At 37.6% G+C, this 21,801-nt stretch overlaps 1 protein-coding gene across 2 annotated transcripts in view; it reads left to right on the forward strand.

The window, feature by feature from the left end:
- SCFD2 (sec1 family domain containing 2) overlaps positions 1-21,801 on the forward strand; it is a 189,715-nt gene that overhangs the window by 25,901 nt on the left and 142,013 nt on the right. For both annotated transcript variants that reach the window (XM_085058964.1, XM_085058965.1), the window contains exon 3: positions 6,138-6,265. In XM_085058964.1, the coding sequence (XP_084915090.1) occupies positions 6,138-6,265 (128 nt within the window). The remainder of the gene's footprint in view (positions 1-6,137; positions 6,266-21,801) is intronic.

The raw sequence follows: 21,801 nt of genomic DNA on the forward strand, positions 1-21,801 counted from the left end.
TGGATGAAAGGTAAAAGCTTTGCTGATAAAATAACCACAGAATGGTCGCATGTTGAGACTATCACAATTTTCATTTTAATTTTTTTAATCTGTGAAAGTATAAACACAACTACTTTGTTATGCTGAAATGCTTTCATTTCAGTTGATTAATTTTTGAAGCCCACTCACAGTTATTTTCTGCCTATTCAGAGCCTGTGTCAGCAATTTGCTGTTTGAAATCTCATGTCCTTTGCCAGGTGTATAAATAAGAACATTTGCTTATTCTTTCTTAGTATCTTGTTCGGATGATGTCCCCCACCTGGTTATTTGCTGTTTCTGCTCTTTACAATGTGGGCTGTGCTTTCAGCTGACCCCAAGAGGTTTAAAACCAAAACAAAACTGCACATGGTCATCTTTTTCTTACTTCATTTGAACTACAGGAGATCTGTGAAGGAAATTGTATGTAGATACTGATTTCTCAATTTGGCCTTTGAAAAATTTATGGAAGAGACTCTTGACCTGTGTTTCAGTAAGCCTGAGGACATGCCAGTGTTTCATAAGGAGAAAACAGGATGACCTGAATTTGTCCTGTTAGGCAAAGAAGTCCAGACAAAAATCCAGTAATTGATAATGTACATGTCACTTTTATCTTCCTTGACTGGAGATTAGATCACTTTAAAATAATTTGCAATAGCTTGCCAAAGACTACAGATGTGGCTGATAATTTTGGTGATTATGGTACTCTGCTTGAGCAAGAATGTTTGACTTGTGTTTTTTGGTTAATTCAATGCTTATTGAAAAAATATATTGCCAAACTAATACTATAGTTTGGCAATAGGGGGGTTACGAATGGTCTGTTCATAAAACTGAAAACATAATTGTAAATGGGGAGCATTTAGTAACTGAATGAACATATTTTCTAGTATAGGCTTATTGCTTCCTGACCTTTTGCTCTTGCTTTAGAGACCTGGAAGACCATATTTTAATAATTTGTAAATAATAGACAAGACCTGAAGTAGTAAGGGAAGTAAATATCTTTCTATATTGGTGGAGTGAAGCAAGATGCATGTCTTATCAGCCAAGGGTAAATTGTGGGGTTGTGCGCTGGACCCCCTCAGGATTATAAGTGCCCCCAAATTTCTGTCTTTGTCTCTAGCTTTGCATCTGCTCTGAGAGTTTGCTCTCCATTGACTGGTGTTTGATCTCACCTATTTCTAGACTACTACTTGCAGCTTGCTAATAGCGTGTTCCAGTGCCACCAACCTTCCCTGTTCTCCCCAAATTTGTTCAAAATGAGTAGCTTTGGGAACTAAGCCTACAAACTATCATGGATAGGGGCACTTTGTGTCATCAGATAAATTTAGCAGTGTAGTCCTTGTACGGCTGGGCCAGACCAGATCAAGAGAATGTGTTACAATTATTGTAACAGATGCAAGATTAGGCATTTGATTAGCAACCTGTAAACATCTAGATCAAGCAAATTAGTTAAGCAATGAGAATGTGTTGCTGGAAGGAATTCCATGGGAATGAGAGCAATCTCCCTCACAGTGAATGTTGCTGAAGCTACTGCCCCATCACCAAAAGAATTGCTTACCATCCTGTACCCTTACTTCTGCTCAGGGTTTTGGCTTTTTCACCCTTGCATCTTGCTACCAGTAAAAAACAGATTTCATTGTGTGGTCTTTCCTTTGGATATTGTAAATTTGAGAAGCCAGCTAGTTAGCCACTTCATGGCTAAGTTGTTTTATTATTGATTTGTATTTTTGTTTTTCCATTTATCCTATCTTTAATTAAAGAAAGCATGCCTCTGGAGGCAACAAGTTGGAGCTGCTTTCAAACACCTGCATCAAACTTTAGTCAGCATGGAACATCCCAGTCTTTCTGACTGGTTCTTATCAGCACCTTTTTCCTGGTCGTGTTGCCAGCTGGTGTCTCATTTTAGGATTCATATAGACTGTGGGTCTGATGATTTGGTCATTTTTCCCTCTGTCTTAATGACTCAGCTTTGAAAACTGGCATGCAAATACCAGAAGTAGGGAAGCTGCATCTTTTAGTTGTCTAGATTTCTCCTTCTTCTTTATAATCTTTTTCATTGTTGTTTAAAGTACAAAATATATGCCGTTAAATTTTAATTAGTTTTGGAACAGAGAATGTCTCATTAAAAAAAAAATGTGACATTTGTGTATGAGGGGGAGGGAGAAATTTGCAGTTATGAGATGTGTGTCAAAGACTGCTTTATCTAAATCAAATTGTATAACTGTCCAATGGGGCTTTTCAAAGACTTCTGCTTCTTCTCTGGATTCTTCTCTGGATTTATTGTGATATTTTTGTTTAATAAGCTTTCTACCAGGTTACTGCTACACTTGTTTTTATTAAATTCTGTTTTCTGAGATGACGTGTTGATTTGGTATAATGACTATAACAGCAAAAGGAAGGGACATGGCATCAAATTCGTGAAAAAACTCTAACCTTGTTGGTGAAACTGATTAATTGGAGATGCCCCTGAATTTTAGCATTCTCTTCTCTTTGTCAGGCTTGCCATGCTCTGCAAAACATTTTGTAATAGAAATGCACAGAATGTGTACTGTAATATTTACCTAATTTTGTGACATTTGTTTCGAAGGATGATTTTGAGTTCTTGAGCTGTTTTGTAACTGTAAAGGATTTATTTTTCTTTAGCAAAACATCATCATTCAGACAATATCTTTTAAGGGTTTTGTAACGCATGGAATATTTTAAATACATTTTTTAAAATAACTGCTTAGTTTCAGAAAACTGCTTTCAGAGTGCAGAGTTTCACTATATAACATGTAAAATCAATACATAATTCTTGGGAAGTCAAGGAATGCAAGATGAGGGAGAAATGTGAATTGGGGTCCACAGAAATCATTGATTACCAGTGTCAGTGGATTAGGGCATTTGCACCAAAGCAGAGGAACTGCAGATGGAAAAAAGAGGAGGGGAAGGGCATAATGACAAGAGCTGGAAGACAGACACAGACAAATGTCTCTCCAGAAGGGTAAGATAAGATAATATATTTTCCGAGTGTTAGAAATCTCTAAAAGGAAAATGTTGTGGTAATTTCTCAGATCAGGCAAGAGGCAACACCAAAGCCCTGTACTGTGTCCTACTGACTCATTCCCAGCAGTCATTCCTGTTACTGATCAAGGGTAAGAGTGGGCAGTTGTTCAAAGCAAAAGTCCTTCTTGGAAAGGGTAATAGAGAGGGAACAGGAAAAGTGTTTGCAGCAGAAAACATACAAGTACTTCTGTGGCTCATCTTCCCTATAATATATAAAAAAAGAATAGCTGAGCTTAAAAATTGTTGTTTTCTGTGAATTGACCTAGTCAGTTGACTGTGTTAGCTGTTGATATCCATTGACCTCATCGTGCTTATATATAGTTACATATATGATACCTAAGCCACCAAGTATTCTGCAAAGCAGTGGGAAAAAAAAAAAGTCTGCAGAAACTCTGGATGACACAGAGATGCAGCATAAAGGAGTGTGGTTGACTCTCATCTGCTTTTAGGCTGTACCACTGTTGTTTTGCTTTTTGCTATTTTTGGTATATTAAAGCAACCCTCAGGGATCCTGCAAACTTCATTGTGGGATTAAAGAAAAACCTGCTGTGGCTAAAGGAGGAAGAAAGAGTTTACAAAGTGAAAAGCAAATCCACACCCCTCCCTTTTTTGTTTTTTTAAAGCATTAGTATGACTCATTTTTTGTTTCTTTGTTTAGTTTAAAAAAATGTCTGTTATTTTTGAAGGGTATTATACTTTATTAACAAGTAGAAGTACCAGCTGGAACAGGGACTTGTAGTGATGATACAACATGGGATGATAATACATGTTGTTTTCAAAGACCTTGCTGTCTAAAGTGACAGGACTGATCCACACATGGTGTGGAAAGGGAGAGCAGGATGCAAGGATAATGGAAAAATGGTGTAACCTTATCACATACACTCCGACTTCTACTGACTTCTATAGATGCTTTCGGGATGAGTTTTCCACAGTTTACTGTTTGCTAAATATCTTTATGAAGTATGGGAGTTAGAAAGATGAGTCTACGAAAACCTGTGCAAAATCTGGTAGGCTTTCATTTTAGTTTCCTAATGTAGCTTGTTTTCCTTTGTTTGAAAGGCTTAGCTCCTGGTATCTTGTTTATGTGAGACTCTGTGCTCACATTTGTGGTGATGGAGAGATTTGTGAGAATGACGACAGGTTAAAAAAATCTTTAAAAGCAGCTTGACTTTTCTTCCAAGAAGGGGGAAAAGTATTTTTAAACCTAGCTTCCTGCTGTTTCAGGTCCAGTTTCTGATCTCTATAGATTTGGTATTGGAACTGTATGTTCAGGGAGGGATTAGTCAACAAGCAGTGCAGTGGCCTTATAAAATCCAAACGTCAGGCACAATTGCAAATGGCAGTGAGACATACCCTATGAATGTGATGTGAACAGGATCAATACAGATGTTGGGTGGGGAGGACTGCATCATAATTGAGTAGATAATCTGTAAAAATAGCAAACCTGAGGATCACAGAATCAGAGCCATTAAAAGGCCTCCAAGATCATCAATTCCAACCTTTGACTGAGTGCTCCCATTTCCACTAAATCATACCACAAAGTGCCAGGTCTACTAATTTTTGAGCACTTTCAGGTATGGTGACTCTACCACTTCCCTGGGGAGCCTGTTCTAATGCTTGACAACCTTTTCCATAAAGAATCTTTTTTACTGTATTGAAGCATCTAGCTGCTTTGGAAACCTCTCATTTCTTGCACAATTGTATGTTACCTATCACTGTAGTTTTTCTTGTGAGGAATCTCCTGGGAGCTGCTGCCCATGAACAGTCTCAGCATCAATGCTCAGATCACACTTGGTGATGGAGTAGAGGGAGCTGCTGCAGATGCCCCAGGTACTTTTGGGAGGTGCTGCCCCCTGCCTCTCTGTCTAGAAGAAGGTCAAGTTGCACTGCTTTCAGGCAGTGTAAAAGAGAAATGGAAAGACTGTGTTAGGTCATCTGATTTTTTTTCCTTACAGCATGGCAGTAGGGTGAAATTTGCATTTCCTATTCATTTGTGATTTGTTCAGAAGGAGAGTAACTCAACCTTCTTCCCACAGTCCTTCCACCCACTCAATCCTTGGCTGAGGATGTGGGTTGCTGGGATGTCAGGAGTGGGGCTTGGCTATCCTCTTACCTGATTTGGGAGACAGCACAGATTTGCTAAATACAGCCCTGCTGTTGCAGCAGAGCATAACAGCTGCTCTGGAGTGGGTATCAAATGAACTACTATGGATTTCTGTTTCCATGAAACAAAGCTTGTTTTGGCATGTTTATAAGCATGTTGTAAATGACATCAAAATGTATTTAGGAGTTAAATGTCTCCTGAGGAAAAAACAGAGGGAAGCCTTTCCTTTAAAATAGAAAATAATTTAAAAAAAAATCAACATAGTTAATCCCAATGTGTGGCATTAGCCTCAAGCAAGGGATTTTCCTCTCTTATCCTCCCCTGCCACTGAGAAAACACTGAATTCATTCACACCAGCAACAAATGCAGTGTCCTGGAGGAAAGAGAAGACTGACAGGGAACTGAGTGCAGATGAGCTGCACAAATGCCTAATTCAAGTTTAGCACCAGCAACAATAAAAAGGAAAGCTGTAATTACAGAAATCATAAGGACAGTTACTTTCTGCTATGGATTATTCATTTCACATATGGAGAATCCATGAAATCTGAAGTGACAGTAGTTCATCAATTCATAACAACAGCCTTTAGCATTGGAAGTTCTAGCTTTGGGAAATAAACTCTTGTGGGGAAGGTAGAACCCATCCTTTCTGTAGCTTTTTAGTAACTGAAGAAGTTTGGACTGATATTCCCTTGGTTGAACAGTAGTGGTTACTTCAAGAATGACATGCTTATTTATTATATGTGAATTCTAATGCTTTATCATAGGTAGCAAAAAAATCTAGCTTATTTTCTTTAAAACTGTAGCAACTGTTCTGCTAAGAATAATCAAGCTTTTATATCACTTTATATTTGCTTGTATCCTACCCACCTGAGAGATTACTAAGTAGAAGCATTCATCTTGTAACATAAATGTTGTCTTAAGTTTACTCCATTGTTCAAGCAATGTGTAGTGTAACAGTGTCATTTTCTTATAGTGATCCAGCTGCCAAAGCTCTCTGGGAGTCCTTCATGAACCTCAAACAAAAGGAAGCTGTGATGGAGGCCAGGAGACACCTTGTGGAAGCTGCAAGCAGAGAAAATTTACCTATTAAGATGAGCATGGGTGAGTAATGTGACATAGTCTGCCTTATGTAGTGGTAATGTGAAAGATGATGTGAGCTCCTCTTTTTCCACATAACCCTCCTGGGAAAAATCTACCCATTCTTGGTTCATCCCCATCCTTGTCAACAGATTTCAGGTGATGATCATGGCTACTATAGGATCTTTCCGGTATATAAGTGAGAGACAATTTTTTTTTTAATACAACAACCTTAAAGATATTGAGAACCATGGAGAAGCAATGGAGTTCTAGAAGGAGGGTTTTAAAGGCATGTAAATGGTTAGCAATGCTGTTTGCTTTTATTTTACAGAGCATGAAAATTTGGGTTCTCTAAAAAAGCCAGCAGGATTTATGTCCTGAAAGCAGGCATTGTAAATAGCAACTGGAAGTTGTGCAGCTCTTGCATATGATGACATTGTATAGGTAGTAGTTACATTACATGGGTGATGAGGTTTATGTCAAATAAGTCTGCCTGGCTCAGGTGAGTTTAAGCTGAAAACTACATCTGGGCACACTTCAAACCTGAATTTTTCAAAATATTGGAGAAACAGATTAAGACGTAATGATTTTCAATAGCTCTTTTACAACCTTGTTCTCATTATGTACCAAACTCAGTGAAATGTGGGAATTGATATACTGTTAGGCATATAAAAACTGGTATTGCCTCTACACAACAATATTTTTTTGGTATTGTGTATACTCTTAGGTCTATTTTTTTGCTGAACTTTTCATCAAGAGAGGAAGGTCCTCATGGGATAAGATTAATATACTTTTATCTGTGAGTCCAGAGTAAGCTGCCAAGATATTGTAGAATTAGATGTACAATCAACTCATGAACTCTTAACAGCTATAACATATTGTATGGACTTTGCAAATACCTAGAGCATGGATTTAATAGATTATTAATCAGAAATACTAGATTTCTGCAACAGTAATGTTGTAAGCTGTTTTAAAGAAATGGGAAAGGAGCAGCTGAGAAAAGGCCATTACAAATTTGTTTGAAGGAGGACAGGTTCAGTAAATAATAAAATCTTGTTTAAGCTTTCAATGTGTGCATGAGTATTCATCATAATAATGTTAAGAAGCCCCCACTATTTTTCTATGACATACACTGTAAAAACAATTAATATTGAAATTCATCTTTGTTATAAAAGTAATTAATTCTTGTCTTTGAGAGCTAATGATCCATATGTGACCTTTGCTCGTTTGTGTGAATGATTAGATTAGCCACCCTTTCCTCTGTGTCTCCTTCCTGTGGTATCCAGTGAAGGCTGCAGTGACCTGGTTCTTAATCACAGTAGCTGACATTTACTGAAAGTCTGACATACATGGGCCTGATACAGGGCTATATGGAAACATTAGGATTTGATGGTGAAACAAATTCCTGATTTTTTTGTTGTTGAAATGTAGCATAAAGTAATATTCACAGAATTTTGTTCTTCTGTGAATCGTATATTTAGCTTGCACTAGAATCATAATCCATTGTTAACTTTGTGGTTGAAATTCAGAGGGTGAAATAAAGTTCAAGGCAGTCTTGTAAATGATAAACAGGAATAAAATCAGAAATTAGGAAAGTGGAACACTGCAGCCACAAAAAAAAAAAAATTCTTATTGAGCAGAAATGCAGAAAACCCGAAGCTCACACCCAGATGTCATATTATGCAGTGACACATATTTGTTAATGACTTTTAGAAACAGACATATTTACAGCGTTCACTGCTTGTTCATCATGTTGCAGAAAACCTTAGTTCTCTGTAGGGAAGCTGGAAATAGTGTTGTTTATCAATTGCTGCATTTGTTAGGAAGGAAAAAAATTATAGTGGCCTGTTCTGGTCCTAATTGCTGTGTTTTCTTGTAAGGCACCTTCCACTGCAGCTGTGATGTGAGGCAACGTTGGCTGGAGAGAAGGGAAATGTTTTCACTCTGCTCTGTGCTTAGACTTGAGTTTTTATAATTTTACCTCAGGTTCTGCCTGTACTGGAAGATCTCAGTGCATTGCACATTGTTTTTCTCAACACTTAGGATATTTTCAGCGTTTTTTATGGCCTTAATATTAAATGTCAGTTTTTCTAGCATTAAAGTTTCCTCTTACTCTCTTTACTAAGACCAGCTGTGTCAGATGGTAAGAGTATTTTCCTTACTACTACTTTCTTGCTTTTTTTCCCCCCTGGAAATAAGGAGTGAATTACATTTGAAAGCAAAGCTTTGAATTCCATTTGGTGTAGCTGAGCCCTCCTGCAGTGGCCACCTGCCTGAAAAACTGCATCACATGTGACACTGGCAGCATGGGAGCCCTGTGCAGCAATGAGAAACTCAATCCCATCCTGTTTCTGTATTTTCAGTGAAGGGAAAATAAATTCTGGTGTTTTCTGGGGTTTGAAAGGCTGCTCGTTGCTCTGAGGTGTTCATGTGCTTGCCCATGTTTCCCCTGCAAGCAATGTGCCTGATGCCCAGCTTTCCTCTTTCTCTGTCTGGCTGCCTGTGGCAGGAACAATGACAGTTCTGGGAGGACACAAAGCTCAAGTTTTTGCTTTCTGATATTTTCTGAAAGTGTCCTCCTCCTCCTGAGAAGGAAGGAGAGTAGGAAAACTGTAAAGGGGACACATCTTCTCTCCAGCACCTCCAAATGTCTGCAGGCCAGTGGGTGCTCCTTCTTCTTCCATTGAGATCAGTAGGAAGAGAGGAGAGGAGATCTGATAAAGGAGAAGAAAGAAATAAAGGATACAACTATGGTCACATTTTTTGATCTGGGTAGATTGGAACTCTGCTTTCAGGTGTTCTTGATTTGCATATTCATTGTTTTAATTGTATCAAGGGAAGTGGTAGTGGGGATGTCTGAAGTATTTGTTTGCATGTAAACAGGTGGAGCTGTCCTTTTCGAGATGCCATTTAAATAAAGAGGCACTAAAATACTCCATGTCAATCTATATGCACACACACACTTCAAAAAACCCAAAAGCCAACAAACAACACTTTCTAAGAAATACATCAGCTCCATTTTTACTTTGAGGTAGCTGCATTTTTGTTCTATTTATCCAGATGAGTGCTGATAAATACTTGCCAAATTCTGGTCAGATATCCTGTTGTGTAGGTCTAAATACATAGGTGTAAATTATTTTGGCATAATAAAAATCCTGGGATTTAAAATATATTTTATTTAAAAAATAAAATATTCTTTTGAAAAGCTCTTTGGAAGACAGGATTGTCTTAGTAGCTTTTTGGTAAAATTTATAACATTGTGCTAAATTAAGTGAAATTGTAAATATTGGAAAGGGATTACTTCTGCCCACCCCTTGGTAAGTGACTGTAATGAAGCTGCTCTGGAGCAGCAAAGAGGTTACTGCTTTTTCTGTTCCTGAATTTCCTGCTCCATTCTTCATAGGTCTGATGCGTATCTTAATCATCCTCTGAGCATGGTAGCCCCTGAATCTCTCCTTGAAAGCTTTGCTATTAGCATAGTATTTGGCAGTGGTAAAAACTTTGCTACAAATGTTCTTTTGTGGCTTTAGCAACAGCCTTACTCTTCTGTTTGAAAAGAGCACTGTAAACCTTGATTGAGTCTGAATTCCTTTATTGTGTCTTTTTACTGACATGGAGACTGATGAAAGTCGAAACACTGGTATAGTAACAGAAACAAAGTGCAGTGTGCTGTTACACAGGCCCTTGTTAGCAGAAGAAAAGCCATTTGGTTTCTTTGCAGTTGAACTGTACAAATACAGTTTTAAAAACCAAGCTCACTATAAAATTAACAAAGCTTTAGTCTTTGTGAAGTAGCAAAAGAGTACTGTAACTTTTTCAAATGGGGTGGTTTGTGTGGATTGAATTGAACTCTAGCATTTGGGTAAAAGTAGGAAGATGCTGACATTCTAGTGTGATGATACAAAATAACATTTTGAGTTTAGAGCAGTAGCTTAAATTGGACAGGATCAATACAGTAGATCAATACTTTATTTAAAAATAAAGCATATAAAATGTGCATTTTCTTTTTAATGAAAAGTTGCATTGTGTTTAACATGCTGTTTGTTCTTTAATAGACCAATGTAAAAATACTCAATACCATAAATTTCTGGAAAAAATTTTAGGGATAAAAGCTACCAGCCAAGAAAATGAGCTTATAAAGTAGGTAAGTACATATATGTCTTTCTAAATAAAACAAGTCCAATCTCAGTATCTAAAATCCACCAACCATTAGGACAATTTTGTGATAGAGTCAAGTAGTAAGACAATACCAGTCTGAGTCTGAGGTTCTTATAAGGGAGTAGAAGGAAAGTCATCATTGCAGAGCTCAGTGTGGTCTCTGAGGTATTCTGCAGCATGGCTCTGAGTAAGTGATGGATACCTGGATAACAGCTGGATTTGGAGACACTATGGCCCCTTGTTTTGCAGAGAAGACATCGTACTGTAGACTGATTCTTGGGTTGCTTATTGCATTTCTCTGATGCCTGTTTATCTGGTCTCCTTCAGGAGAGCAAGCTGCAGAATCAGTGGTGCAGCAGCCAAAGTTCTTCTCCAGGCATCCTCATGGAGTGAGTGGCTTCCTGTACCAACTCAACTGACACAGGCCTGGCTTAGCCTGTGGTGTCCCAATTGTCTAGTGGTGGGTCTCACAGTGCTCCTCCAAGGGCTCCCTGATCTTCTCAGGGCATTTTTCCAAGGAGAGGGAACAGTGCTTTTTTCAGACCTGAATTCCTTCCATTGTGCAGCCTGGATCCTGAGCAGGTGGTTCTTAAGTTAAATTAGCTGCCCCTTGTCTCTTAAAAACTAACAGAAGTCCTGCAGTGTGGGACTTTCTAGCCAAGTGGATTTTTTTCCAGCCTATTGCAATACTGAGTTCCTGATTTCTCCCTGTAGTGCAACTAAAAACGTAGTCTTGACCTGGAGCAAATGTTCTCAGACTCAGTGATGGTCAATATAGCAGATGTTTCGTTGCATCACTCACCCCCAGAGGCAGGAAGGCTTTTTGCTTCGCAGTGTGCTAAATGTTTTTGAAGACTTTGAAGTGTTCTGTAAGATTTGGAAACATTCTTATTTGGGAAGCTTCTGTATAGGCCTTTGCATTCCCAGGGGAACGCTCTTTGAGTATAGTGGGTTTAAGCTTTCCCTGGTAACTGTTGATGAAGGTGGTTTTGGAACAGTAATTAGCACATTGAGAACTGTAGTAAGACGTGGATATTATGGCTGTTTCACCTTGCGGTGTTACAACAGGCTGAAGCTCGGGGCTTCGACTGCTGAGGGTTCACCTAACTAACTTAATAGATCCCATCTTCTGGTGGGATCTGGGTTTGCCAGTTTACTAAAGAAATTATGTTCCAAGCTCTACATGTGCAGAGAGTTTGTAGCCTTCTGCTGTTTTTCTTAAATAAACTTTGCACATAATCTCTATAACTCATTAGATATAACAGAAAAGATGAAGGATACTGATATTCCTGCCAACAAAGTTGTCTGTTTTTCAGGAGATGTGACAAAATAACTGAGATGGAGAGATATTCAGGAGCAGAAGTTTGGTTTTCATTAGGAAATGATACTATATTAGTGTGTAGTGTTGTTCAGAAGCATCACCAGCTGAGGAGGCATCTTTGTACTAATCATTATACTTCTTTCAAGCTGGATGTTGTGCCAGTTCATTTATTTTTCACTCTCACCTGCTGATACTCAGAGTAGCATCCTTGAGAGCATAAAACAGTTACTCAAAAGGAGAAACAAACGTACCTTAAAATAACTGGAACTATGTGAGGTGAGACGTCCATACGCATATTTTGCAATTGACCCATCCCTTATTTTTCTGTCTAGCACATGTAGGTTCCTATAGTTGAAAGAATCATGGGATTTATGAGGAGCAAGTATTCATGGTCTTGATGTGAATCCTGTGCAGGTTGAAGATTGAATTGGGCTTAGAAACAGCTGTTGGTGCGGAGGCAGCTGCGTGACAGAAGCTTGATGGTATAGAAGGAGATAAGGCAGTGGCATAAGGCTCATTTTGAGAGCACAGATACACATCCTTTTTTATCTTTTTTTTATCCCAGAGAAAGAATTATGGGATATGAAGTTGGTTGAAAAGGCATGGCAGGAATTTTGCCCTTTTTGATAACTGCTTCCATCATGCACAGAATGAGTGCTATCAACAAATAGGGATGAACAGTGAAATAATCTTGGGTTGGAAGGGATCTCTGGAGTATATCTAGTCCAACCCCCTGCTCAAATCTAGGACAGTTTGAGAGTTAGACTAGGTATGTTGTACCTTGTTGAGCTGAATTTTGAATGTGTCCAAAAGTGGCAATTCCACAGCCTGTCTGGCTACCCTGCACCAGTCTTAACCCCAAACACAATTGGTGATGCTTTAATACCAATGAGTTTAAAAGTGTAGGATCTCTCAACCAGTGGAGCAGTTACCTAGAATAGTATTGAAGAAAAAAAAAAAGAATTCTTGTGGAGCATTCTGTAGCCTCTCTATTGCAATTTTATTTGGACACAAAATTTCTCCCTCAATATTTTAGGAGGGTATTCCCTGCAGGTGACTGTAAATTACTTTTAGCTGTTCTCATTTAGCAGTTCAAGTGTTGTTCAAATTTGTTTTGAGTGTTGTGGGTTGGTTTGGGTTAGAGTTTTTTTGTTTGCTTGTTTAATGACTACTGAATTATGCATTCTCTGAAATTACCTTAAGAAAAGAAGTGTAATATTGGGGCTACTGATTCTTGATATAAGTTTAAAGAAAAATTTCAGCTGGTTCGGAAGTACCAAGTACCATGTTTTACCCTAAGGTTTTGCTGAATTTTGTTTTTGCTATTTTTCTAATTCTGTGACTTCATATTCTTGCAAAAATAGTAGCTCCTATGTTAAGTTAATTTTCAAAGTGTCAGTAAATGTATTTTTGTCTCAACTGTCTCATTGTTCTGTGAATAACGTGCTGCATGCTAAATAGCTTCTTGTGGTGTAATGTGGTGGGTAATGGTTCAAGCCCCAGTAAAATTGTAAAGCATGTCATATTGGTGTCTCATACCTCATTTGCTTTGCACTTCACTGCTGTAAAACAGTTAGCAGATGGAAGTGAAACACAGAACCCTGTGCAGTGATGGGAAACAGAGAAATATGTTGGTAGTTTTCTCTGATTATATTGCAGTTGACACATACATGCAGGACTGTTTGGCTAATCTTGCTGTTACTTTTAAGAAGGGAGTGAGGTGACATTAGTCTTTCTAAATGCCTGGATTTTTTTGAATAAAGATTTATTTTTCCGTTATTTTTATATCAACATTTTTCCTAGACAATAAACTGAAACAAATATGAATGTGGGGCCAGGTTGCTTTGTGTGTCTGGTTGTGATTAGAACTGAAGATAATTCTTAAAAATTTAAAAGTATTGCTGTCTTACAGAAGTTCTTCAAATGTATCATTTCATTACTTGTATTATTTGCTAAAGTAATAATGCAAAGCTTATATAAACTTCAGTATGAAATCTTTTTGTCTTATTAAAAGTATAAGGAAAAGCCTGTGTTAGTATGATCTTTCTCTAGACAATTCAGATGATGTTCACAATTCTTGGGAGTAAACACTGATATGCAGATGAACATTTGTGAAGTTTTGAAACAAAGGTTTAACATCAATTTACATTGTTACTAATTTTTTTGGACTGTTTAAATCAAAAGAAAATTACTTGAACTCAAAGCTTAAAAATTTAAATAGCATTTACTTTTACATATACTGGCAACTAGTAGTGTTTTGAGGGATTTCATGACTAACATTACTTCTTCATTTTCTAGAATCTGTAGTGGTAGCAAGTCAGAGTTTCTATTGTCTCTAAACAAACAACTTTTATACCAAACAAACCCAACTGTCCAGGAAAGGTTGAAATGCTTCTTCCAGTTTTTGTGTAGTAATGAATCAGTGTTCTGATAAAGCTAGATCAAAAGTCCTTCTCTGTAAAAGTAAGTTAATTAAAAAAAAAAGAGAAATACACACACACACACACACACACACATACATGTTTGTAAAGTAAGATGTTAAAGATGCTACTCATCAGTTACTGGTTGCTGATGCAACTTCCTGAAAGAAGTAATTGTATTGCCATCTTCTGTTTTCTGCAAAAATTTATTTGGTGGGTTATTTTCAGGTCTTTTTTTACCACTTTTCAGCGACTTTTTTACCCACTAAGTTTTCTTTATTTTTTGTTGATATTGAGCTCTATTCTATCATCTCAATCTTGAAAGTAAATATTTTGAATTTTTGCATTTGAAGGGTTTTTTTTAAAGAAAAGCCCCTGTTCAGTAGACAGTCCATTTGTGATAATCAAGACATGGCTAAAAATATAGGAGCTTTTTATCTGGGTGCAAAATAAAATACTTTCCATTCTGAAAATGAAATTCATTGCAATTGCTATTCTCAATGTCTGTGGGGAAGCAGCCTGAATGAAAAAAAAGAACTGGCTGTAATGTGTGCTGTGATATCTTCATTTCATAGGGTCCGTCAGCCACAAAGATTGTGTTTTTTGCTTCAAGGATGAGTTGATGAACATGGGTTGGGAGATGCTGATTCTGGCATGCAGTGGAAACACATGGCACCTGCACTTTGGTAGAAAACTATGGCAGTTGTGTCAGCACTAAGTAATGTGCTTTGTGTATCTGATGGTCACAGAAAGGACTTCAGAATTTCCCTATATTAAAAAGGAACAGGGAACAAACGTAAAGGGGCTGAAAGTGCTGTAGAAGTAAAGGAGCAAAGTATCACTGAAAACAGCCTGTGCCTAAGGATTTAAACCAAAGATACAATACGTGCTGGTGTGCTTGCAAAGTCTGTTGGTGTAAAACTTGAGGTGGAACATGACAATTCAGTAAAACTGTGTGGGCTGCCCAATATTTTTTTCCAGGCATAATTGTGTAAGCCTCTTCATTCATTCTCACAAAGGATGACTCGTTACACAAGAGACATGGTCAATTATATATGTACGTACTCATACATCATCATGTTTTCCATCCCTATTTAGTTGCTTACCACCCAAAATGATTGTTAGGATATTCTCAGCTGTAGAAGTCTTCCAGAAATCATTTGAGAAATAATCAGTCCTGTGAATAATGTACCAAAGAAGAACAATGACCTCCTTCTCTCTAAAGCAGTGTGCCAAGAACACTATGAAGTGCTTCAGTGTCTGAGAACATATGTCGTAGTGCTAAATGAGGACATGCGCAAGCCACCTGACATTCTTTTGGGAAAGTTATTTTTAAGACAAACAAGTTGATTCATTTCTATGAGAAGTTTAAAGTGTTCTGGAGATAATTCAACCAAATTTGTAGAATTCAACTCCTTTTGCAATCACAGTGAATTACTGTTTTCAAGGGTTACTAGGTTCTAAGGGCTAGAGACTCTCTGTTTGGGACTTGGCCTAGTACTTTGTATTTATTGACTTGGTGGAAGAGGTGACAAGTAAGTAATAAAATCCGACCCAGATGCATATTTATTCAAGATTAAGAAGAGTATTTAGTAAACTGTGGTATGCCATTATTGAATTGCAAGTTTAATATTGATGACAACCCCTGGGAAGTTTAATTCTGGAAGATAAGGTTTCACCTGTTTATTCATACAGTCCTGAAATTTGCTGTAATATTTGGGAGGGCAATCAGAAGATGTTATAGACACTGGCAGGAGATGGTTGTTACTTTTTTGTGCATACTGACTTAACAATCAAAAAAGGGAAAACTGAAAGGCAGCGTGCACAAAGAATGGAAACAATCTTTTGAAGGGCCAGAACATTTCAAAACAAACCTCTGAAAGACAGAAAAGGAAAAAAAATCAATTCATGTTGAAACACCTAAATTATATATTTGTCAAAGCCTTCAGGATGTATTTGAAAACATGAAACTGTAGATGATCTAAGAGTCATAAATCATAACTAGGGTCATGTTTAGTCATCTGAATTTAGGTGCTTAGAACTGATAATCTTGAAGATTATATTAGAGTGCTTTAGTTACATTTGTCCTACTCAATTGATTAGGTTTTATTTGTTTTAAGACACGTAAAATAATTTCAAAAGAATAGTCAACAGAACTGATATTTAAGCATGGTTTCCATTTTATAATAAAAGGTTAAGGCTTATTAGGAGAGAGAGCTAAAATAGCATATGGCATTTGTGTGAATATAATTGGTCTCTATAGGAACACTGTTAAAACAATGATTTAATGATACCGTACACTTCTAGTAATACAGAATAAACTGCTTTTGAGATAATTAACTCAATGCTACAGCTGATAAGACTGAAGCCGAGTCAGTTTAGATGTTCAAGCTCACATGGTGAGTGCTAGTTGAGTAGTAAATAGAGTCCAGTTTTATTTGTTGTGGGTATATCCCTCTATTCCAGAATTTGCTAGACCTCAGTGTAGTTGTCACCATCATCAGTGGCTCCATGAAAACCATTGCAATACACACTTTCAGATGTGAGATGTGGAAGGCTCTGCCTCCTTGATGGTCTTGAGATGCACTAGAAAACCCATGACAGATAGGGAAGAGTGGCTGACCTCCAGTGCCTGTGTCCTGCAGATATTGTTAAGGTGGCAGGAGGAATGGGACTCAGTAAGGGCCAGTCACAGCTCTTCCTTGATAGCACAGTGCTGCAGGTGAGGCAGCAGGAGGCTGCCACTGCCTTGTGGCAGTGTACTTCAGGGACTGCTCAGACTCACGAAATGGGCTTATCCTGGGATTGCTCTAGTGGGGACTTGCTGTTTGTACTCATACCTGTGACCAGGGGGTTATCTGGGTACAGGTGTTTCTGCCACAAAAAAGGGGGAGGCTTACAAGTGACCATCGGCCTCAGAACAGATGGGTGCATGTTTGTGGGAGATGAACATGCGCTCTTAGAAATAAGTCTGGGACATCTGCTTTCGGTCTGCTGTAAGTTTTACAGCTCTTCAGGTCCAGAGCCTTATTCTGGAGAAGCCAGCCAAACAGCATCTCATGCTGCCCTACTTTCCCTCTCTCCAAATAACTAGGGATTAGCTGATGTTCTTCTCTTCTTTATTAACAATTTAAGGGCTGGATGACTTTTGAAGTAATCTAAACGAAAGTTGAGATTAAATTATTTTTCTGGCATTTGCGGTTAAATATTGTTATTAAAGCTTTCCAAGAAGTACAAAAGTATTTTGAGTTAATAATAACATCTGGAAATTACACTAACAAGGAGACGTAAGGGGCATAATCTGTCCTGCTAAATTGCTCTCACTTGGTTTGTCAAATATCCAGCTCTCTTAGCAGTACAGCTGCCCAGTTGGCTTTGTGGAGTACAAGAGCTTTCTACATTCCTCGCAAGTATCCGGCAGTGCTACTGGGAGAGATAGGTCTATGTTCCTTAGACTGTGGACAAGGAAAACAATTTATCTGGATTTCTTCAGCCCTCTACTCACTTGAAAAATCTCGTCTGTGAACATAAGCATGCCAAGATTGTTTCTTATTCGTGGTTCTTACAAGTGAAAAATGGACCTCAGCAAAAGCACTCCAGCCAGTGCAGCTCTGTGTTCTTGCCTGAAACTGAACAAAGTTTAAAGCTGTGTGTATTTGGCGGTTCCTGCAGTCTTGGAAGAGCATCCACTGATTTTGTTGGTCACAAAATGTACTTTTCTCTTTACTTGTTTCTTTGTCCCTGTGGAGGTAATTAACTAAGTGTTATATGAAAAGAATAAGGCCTAGATGTTGCAACAGTGCATTGATTTTTCTGACCTTTGCTCTTTAGACACCTTGTTCATCCATAGATTTTTACGTTAAAAAAATAAGCACTTTTGGAAAAAAATGAGCACTTTCGGATTCTGAATTTTAAAAAATTACCTTGACTGCTATATCTGTCTTGAAAAATAATTATATTCTTGAAGGAATGCCTGCATTACACTACATAGACTACAACATTAATTTCAAATGAAAAAAAAGTCATGCTGCTGAATTGTGTCTTGATGTGTACAAATGTGGTTTGTCCAGTCAACATTTGGTTTAACTGTTAAGGTGAAAGTCTTTGTGTTCCACTCAGTCTACTCTTGCTACTCAAAACCAGACTTTTGACAGACCTTTATTATCAGTTGTTGGTAATTTCTGCCACAGTATGACTATCTTAAATGATCTGCTTTGCTAGTAACATAAATACTTCTTCCCTTCAGACTAATTTTGCATGTCATCATTTGTAGATGTACTATGAACTGTGTATAGTTGATATGGTACAATGTTGCAAATTTTGATATTCAGTACTGCTGTTTTCATAATTAGCAACAAATTTTTTAAATTAATTATTAAAAAAAAACCAAAACCAAAACTAAGCAACAACTTCTGTAATCTAGAAGCCAGCAAAAGTGATCTGCAGTTATTTTGGGATCTGCTCTGAATTCTTGAAAGTTGGAGGCGGAATTCAACCAATCTGTTTACAAATTAGTTATCATAGAAATGAAGGATTGAAGAGGGCAATTAATATTGAATTAAGTCTTGTAAACATTTATGCAGCTGCTCATTAGAGACTCATCAAACCTCACCTTAGAACAAGTTAAATTTATTTGCCTCCACTATTGTCTCCACTATCGGAACATTGGTTGATCCAGTGATGTTTCTTAATGTCTTGTGTAAATATATTTGTGTATTATTTATCCTTGTTGGTTGTAGTACCAGTACTGAACCTTCAAGTAAATATTTTTTATGCATTCATAGAGACCTCATTTTTCCTTCCAGCTGGGGCAGGGAGCTCATATAAGCCAGACGTTTCTGTTTTGCTCTCCCAACTTTAGTTCTCTATCACCCTAATTGTTATAGTAAGTCCTCTGTGCATGCATCACAATTTTGAGTTAAACTTCCAGGAATGGGAGTGATTTGAGCTGCACAGAGTGCTCTGGGAGAGAGAGGCCCTGTTTTTACTGCAGCTGTATCACTCAATAGGGATTGTACCTGCTTTTTTACAATGAAGAAGCCTAGACATTATTTCCTTCTTCTGTAATTTTCAGGTTTTAACTCCACATTTACAGCAGATGCTTACCCTAGCCTCAAAATGCATCATTTTGCACTTTACACTGTTAAATTTCATCCCACTTATGTTAGTTCAATACTCAAAGCAATCCAACTGTTCTACAAACTTCTGACAGCACCCACTTTGGCACCATTTGTTACCAAAATCTGTACTTTAAATATGTACATGCACACAGAAGAACACTCTTATATTACCTTTTTTTTTATACTGTAGTACTTCTCTATTGCATATTACCTGCCATCTGCTCTTGGATGTTTCTTAGGTATCTTACAATTCTTCTAATCCTAGTCTTTTCCCACTCAAATATGGTTATGGCACAGTTAATGCTATGCAAAATCCATGTATATTGTAATTAATTTGTTAATTGGTTACATATCAATTTGACATATTCTTTGATAAACATACTTTGCATTTTATCCCACATTTTTGTGTGATGTAAGGTATTTTTTTTCTAGGACATTTGTCCTGAAGCTTTTCATACTCTTGATGTCAGCTAATAAGGTAGCTAATTTCAGTATTTCTTTGACACAAACATTAGTTTTCTCTTTTCTTATGCTAGCCTAGTCCCTGTTATGTCTTACTTTTCATCTTCTGTTTATCAGAGTACTAAAACACTGGGCTGCTTCATCACGCGGATGTTCAGTGTTTCTTGGATGGAACAGACCCTTCAGTAGTGAGATTGGTTCCTAGTCTGTCATGTTTCTGTTACTTCTGCAATGTCCAGTTTCATTCCCTACACTATTATTTAGTTTTGTTTCCCAAGATTATTTCTTTAGCGCACAAGTACGTTAATTGTTACAAACTGGACATTCATTGTTTCATAGCTAAATTAGTTCCCACACATCATCAGGCTGTCATCATTACTCACTGTTTTCCTTCCCTGCTCCCCATCCTCCTATATTCTGTTAACTTTTGGGTTTCACTGTGATCCTTCCCAGTGACTACCTACTGATTTTATCCTCTCTGTTATACTTGTGAAGAGGCATGAAGCTTCAGAGTGTTGGGGTGGTTTGTGTTTTTGTTGTTGTTCAGGTTTGTGGTTGTTGTTTTTCTGTGTGTGTGGTTCGTTTTTGTTTTGTTTTAATATTACTTTCAGTAAATGTTGTTTTTATCAAGTCCAGGATTGGGATTTAATGTAATTGACAGAGTTTGGGACAAATGTAACTGTTTCACACATTCTGCTTGATAACTATTAATGACAAAGATTATTTCTTAGACAATATGGAATTCCTGGATTTTGTGCAAAAATGTTATCAGTTTTTTTAAATCCTTTAACGGTGATTGAACTTAGGCTTCTCCTTTCTATATCCAGGAATTAAAAAAAAGTCCTTTGTCAACCTAATGTAGTTCTCACAAGCCAGGCTTTGATGCCTACACAAACATCTGGCTATGCATGAATCTAGAGTTTGGAGCAGAGTATGATTGTGATGGAACAGGAAGAGAAGATGCTCATACTAAAGTCTTTTACACTGGTAGTTGCCATGTTCTGCCTGTGAATCTGGAGATACGCGTTAGGAGAAGAAAATGATAGTTGAGACATAATGTGGTTGAAATTGATCTCCTCTTGATTTCTTAGGACCTGTCTGCCACATGGCAATGAAATGGCTTTAAATAATAGAGGGACTTTAAAAATCCAACAGGCAGGTAGGGTTGAGATTAGATTAACATTAGTCTGTTGTGCTGAAATCTCCCTCTGTGAGCAAGCAGCAGGGAAGTTGATCAGGATTTAGGCCTCAGGAAAAGTAATTTAATTGCTGATTACCACCAATTACTTCCCCAAATTCCTTTCCTCAGCTACTGGAATAGTTGTCTTTTTCAGCCAGCTGTCCAGGGAGATCGCTTTATAGAAGTTGGCTGGAACTCTCAAACCGTGGATCTGAGTGGTTCTATGGGTATTGTAAATATCACAGATGACATGCTAGACTCCTTAATGCCAATATAAGTTTTGTTAATGGCTTGCTACAGTCAGGATTTTCCTTATACTTAGATATGTGTTGGACTTCCTTTTGGTGGGACTCTGAGGGTGGGAAAGAATTTGATTGTTTATCTAAAATGATGCTGAATGGATCTCAAACTGATGCAGTGTTGCATCTGGATTCACTTTCACAAGGAACAATGTGGAACAAAACTCTTGAATTTTTTTTTTTTAATTGAAATCAGAAGTCTTGAAAGCCCTCCTATTTTTCTGATTCGTAGGAGGGAAGGGCTGGCAACTGCATGTTTTCTCAATTGAAGCAAGTTATCAGATTTTGAATATGCTACAATATATCAGGACTGCTCTGAGTAATAATGCAGTCATTATCAAAGGTATGCTGCAAGGCATCATGGACTGACATTTTCAAATCACCGTGTAAATCTGCCTGACACAGCTTTAAAAGAAATAAAACAAGACTGAAAACTCCAGTGTTTAGTCTAAAAACACACATGGCTGTGGTTGCTGTTTTAACCTATGTGGGCTAACCGTGGAAGCCTTTTGTCAGCCCTCTGGCCTACTGAGTGGTGTCAGCTTGATTTGTGTGTTAAATTGCTGACTTTTTGGTTTGATGCTTTCCATTAAAATTCAC

Source organism: Lichenostomus cassidix, chromosome 4, assembly GCF_008360975.1.
Source record: "Lichenostomus cassidix isolate B80296 chromosome 4, HeHo_3.0, whole genome shotgun sequence".
In the NCBI taxonomy this organism is placed as follows: domain Eukaryota; kingdom Metazoa; phylum Chordata; class Aves; order Passeriformes; family Meliphagidae; genus Lichenostomus; species Lichenostomus cassidix.